Source organism: Dendrobium catenatum, unplaced genomic scaffold (assembly GCF_001605985.2).
Source record: "Dendrobium catenatum unplaced genomic scaffold, ASM160598v2 fragScaff_scaffold_1342, whole genome shotgun sequence".
Lineage (NCBI taxonomy): Eukaryota > Viridiplantae > Streptophyta > Magnoliopsida > Asparagales > Orchidaceae > Dendrobium > Dendrobium catenatum.
In genome coordinates, this window is record NW_021319804.1 from 892,385 (window position 1) to 894,987 (window position 2,603).

The window sequence follows — 2,603 nt, forward strand, 5'->3', positions numbered from 1 at the left end:
CCCCCGCCCCCGCAAAAAAAAAGCCCCCTAGCAGAATTAAATGCATTGTGTAGATGTGTTATTTATAAATTTGCTCCCCTAAGAATCAAGGCCGGTTCCTCCCCACGTATATACAAGCCATTAAAATATAAAGCATTTTGGTCTAACATCCACACCTATCTAGATACATGGCTCATAGTAAAAAGATGTCAAATGTCCATATGTCTAGTCTTAAATCCAAAATATAATTCTTCACTAAATTTGTTACATTATTAGTATCATACATGATAGGAACGACATCTCAACTTCTAAAGTAATGTAGTTCTAATTCCTATCATATTAAGAAAACAATGACTTAGGAATTGATAATTTCTTTATGACAATAATGTCCAAATTAGAGCATATTTTCAACATAAATTGGTTAAAATGGTCTAATTAAAAAAAATTAGATCAATTTATGGGTAAGCCCAAGGGTGAGATCATCCTATCGACATCCTAATTAGGTTTGCGAACAATATGCATGGGTCATCTATTATTTATGTAAATAAGGAATGTTTCGAAAAAAAAGAAAATAAAACGGCTTTTTATTGCTTTGTAAAACTACCTTTTAAGTACAAAAATTTCTTAAAAGCAAGGAAAAAGCAGTGATCTAAGGCTATCACAAACAAAACCTAAAACAAATAGCATGCAATTTTAAGGCTTTGTTTGATATAACTTTCTTATTGTTTTGTAAAGCTGCTGTAGAGAAAATAATTTTATAAAACTGTTTTAGAAAGCTCCTTTAATTCCTAGTACAAAATTATAATTGTGATCTGAAAAGCAAAATAATAAGAATTACATTCCAAACAAAACCTAAAGCTTTCATTATTAAAAAAAAATCTGCAAGACCATTTCTTCCCTCTCCATCAAAAACTTCTAGATGTTCTCCCAATAACTTCATAATCTCTTAACAAATTACGTGGCCATTTACAACAGTATTTCTCTCTATATTTTAACCACTAAATAACAAAGTTAGGTGAGATTTCCTGACCTTATCTACCACAACACATGCTTCCTTTTTCCACATTTAACCACTTTAGTCAATAGATCACTCAATCACGCTGCCTACCTTAGAAAAATATGAAGAAATCTAGTACATGAAATCCATTATAAAAGCCCAGCAATCCACACTCCATGAACACTACCAGCTCAACAAAGCACCAAAAACAAGCAAGAACGAAAGAAAAAAAAACTAAGTCCAGGAAAGATGAGTTCAAGCTGGACATTGGAGGTGGAGACCAAAGCTTCAGCAGCTGCTATTTACAAGGCTGCTTTTCTTGACTGGCATAATCTCGGTCCTAAGCTCCTCCCTGAACTTATCACTGGTGTTACTTTAATTTCTGGAGGTGGAACGCCTGGGAGCATCAGGCAGATCAACTTCACCCCAGGTTCAGTACTCCTAGCTTGCTGGATCTTTTCTGTTTTGCTGAAGTTCTTCATAATCTGTTATCCAAAAAAAAACAAGAATAATATTGAATTTTAATGAAAAATAGCTAAGGGAAAGAGGATTTGAACAAATGAGCAATTTCATATAATTGAGCAGATTCATTAAGATATGATTTGTTGTGTGCGAAAATATTCACCATGGTAAAGGAAGACAGAGAGAGATCATTGAAAAGATGGGAGGTTTTCTAGTAAAAAGTCCTTGCATCTCTTGTGAGCTTCATTGGAGAAATTAATTGGTGTCAGTGAGGCCGATCGGGCTGACAAGACATAAAGATAAAATAATATGCAAAGAAATCCATGTTGATCCGCGAGTCCAATTTTAATTGGAGTCCGGACATAGCGCTATGTCCGGTCTCCGCACGCTATGTCCGGTCTCCGCACCAAATAATTTTTTTACTTCATTGGGAGATAGGATAAATAATTCTAGTAATAAGTAATTAAATTACTTATGATATTGAGATTTTCTTGTTCTTATACAGCGGTGCCTTTTGGCTTTGTGAAGGAGCGTCTTGATTTAATCGATCGTGAGAAGCTTGAACTGAAGATTTCTATTGTGGAGGGTGGAGATCTGGGCGTTAAGATCGAGTCTGCATCTACACACATTAAAGTCGAGCCAAAAGGAAATGGCTCCATTGTCAAGGTGACTGGAACATATAAGGCCATTGCTGGGGTTGATATTTCTGAGGATACCAAGAAGGCCCAGGAAGCTTTCATCAAGAGCATCAAGGCAGTGGAAGAACACCTTATAGCCAACCCTGGAGCCTATGCTTAAAAACCCAAAATTTACTTGAATGAGAGTGTGTTTGGCATTGTTGTGGTAATAAGAAGGGTTGGTTTGTGTGTTAAGGAGAGTTGCTATGAGAGTGCTTTTGTATTGAATAAGTCTATGTTGTGGTTTAATATAAATAAAGTGAAGCTTGCTACAAACAAATAAGAACTTAACAAAATTATTCTATTTCTTAGGCTTCAAGCTATAATTTATTAGATGATCATTTTAATTATCTTATTTGAAGGTTTCTAATTATATAAATGGTACATAAAGCTTGCATGTGCCATCTAATTATGACTTACTAATTAGTATTTTATCATAGATTAAATAATTATTAGCAACCATAGAGATGATGCTTACTATTCATCAA

At 34.5% G+C, this 2,603-nt stretch overlaps 1 protein-coding gene across 1 annotated transcript; it reads left to right on the forward strand.

Moving 5' to 3' along the window:
- The first annotated feature begins 1,145 nt into the window (after positions 1-1,145).
- LOC110100703 (pathogenesis-related protein 1) lies at positions 1,146-2,402 on the forward strand. The gene is made up of 2 exons (XM_020828323.2): positions 1,146-1,406; positions 1,944-2,402. Exons 1-2 carry the CDS (start codon positions 1,226-1,228, stop codon positions 2,234-2,236), a joined length of 474 nt encoding a protein of 157 aa, XP_020683982.1. The 5' UTR covers positions 1,146-1,225; the 3' UTR covers positions 2,237-2,402.
- The last annotated feature ends 201 nt before the right edge of the window (positions 2,403-2,603 follow it).

Bases quoted from the DNA above. Each gene is read 5' to 3' on its own strand.
- LOC110100703 (XM_020828323.2), top strand. From the start codon at position 1,226: ATGAGTTCAAGCTGGACATTGGAGGTGGAGACCAAAGCTTCAGCAGCT. The intron at 1,407-1,943 runs GTTCAGTACTCC...GTTCTTATACAG, and splicing joins GCAGATCAACTTCACCCCAG to CGGTGCCTTTTGGCTTTGTG.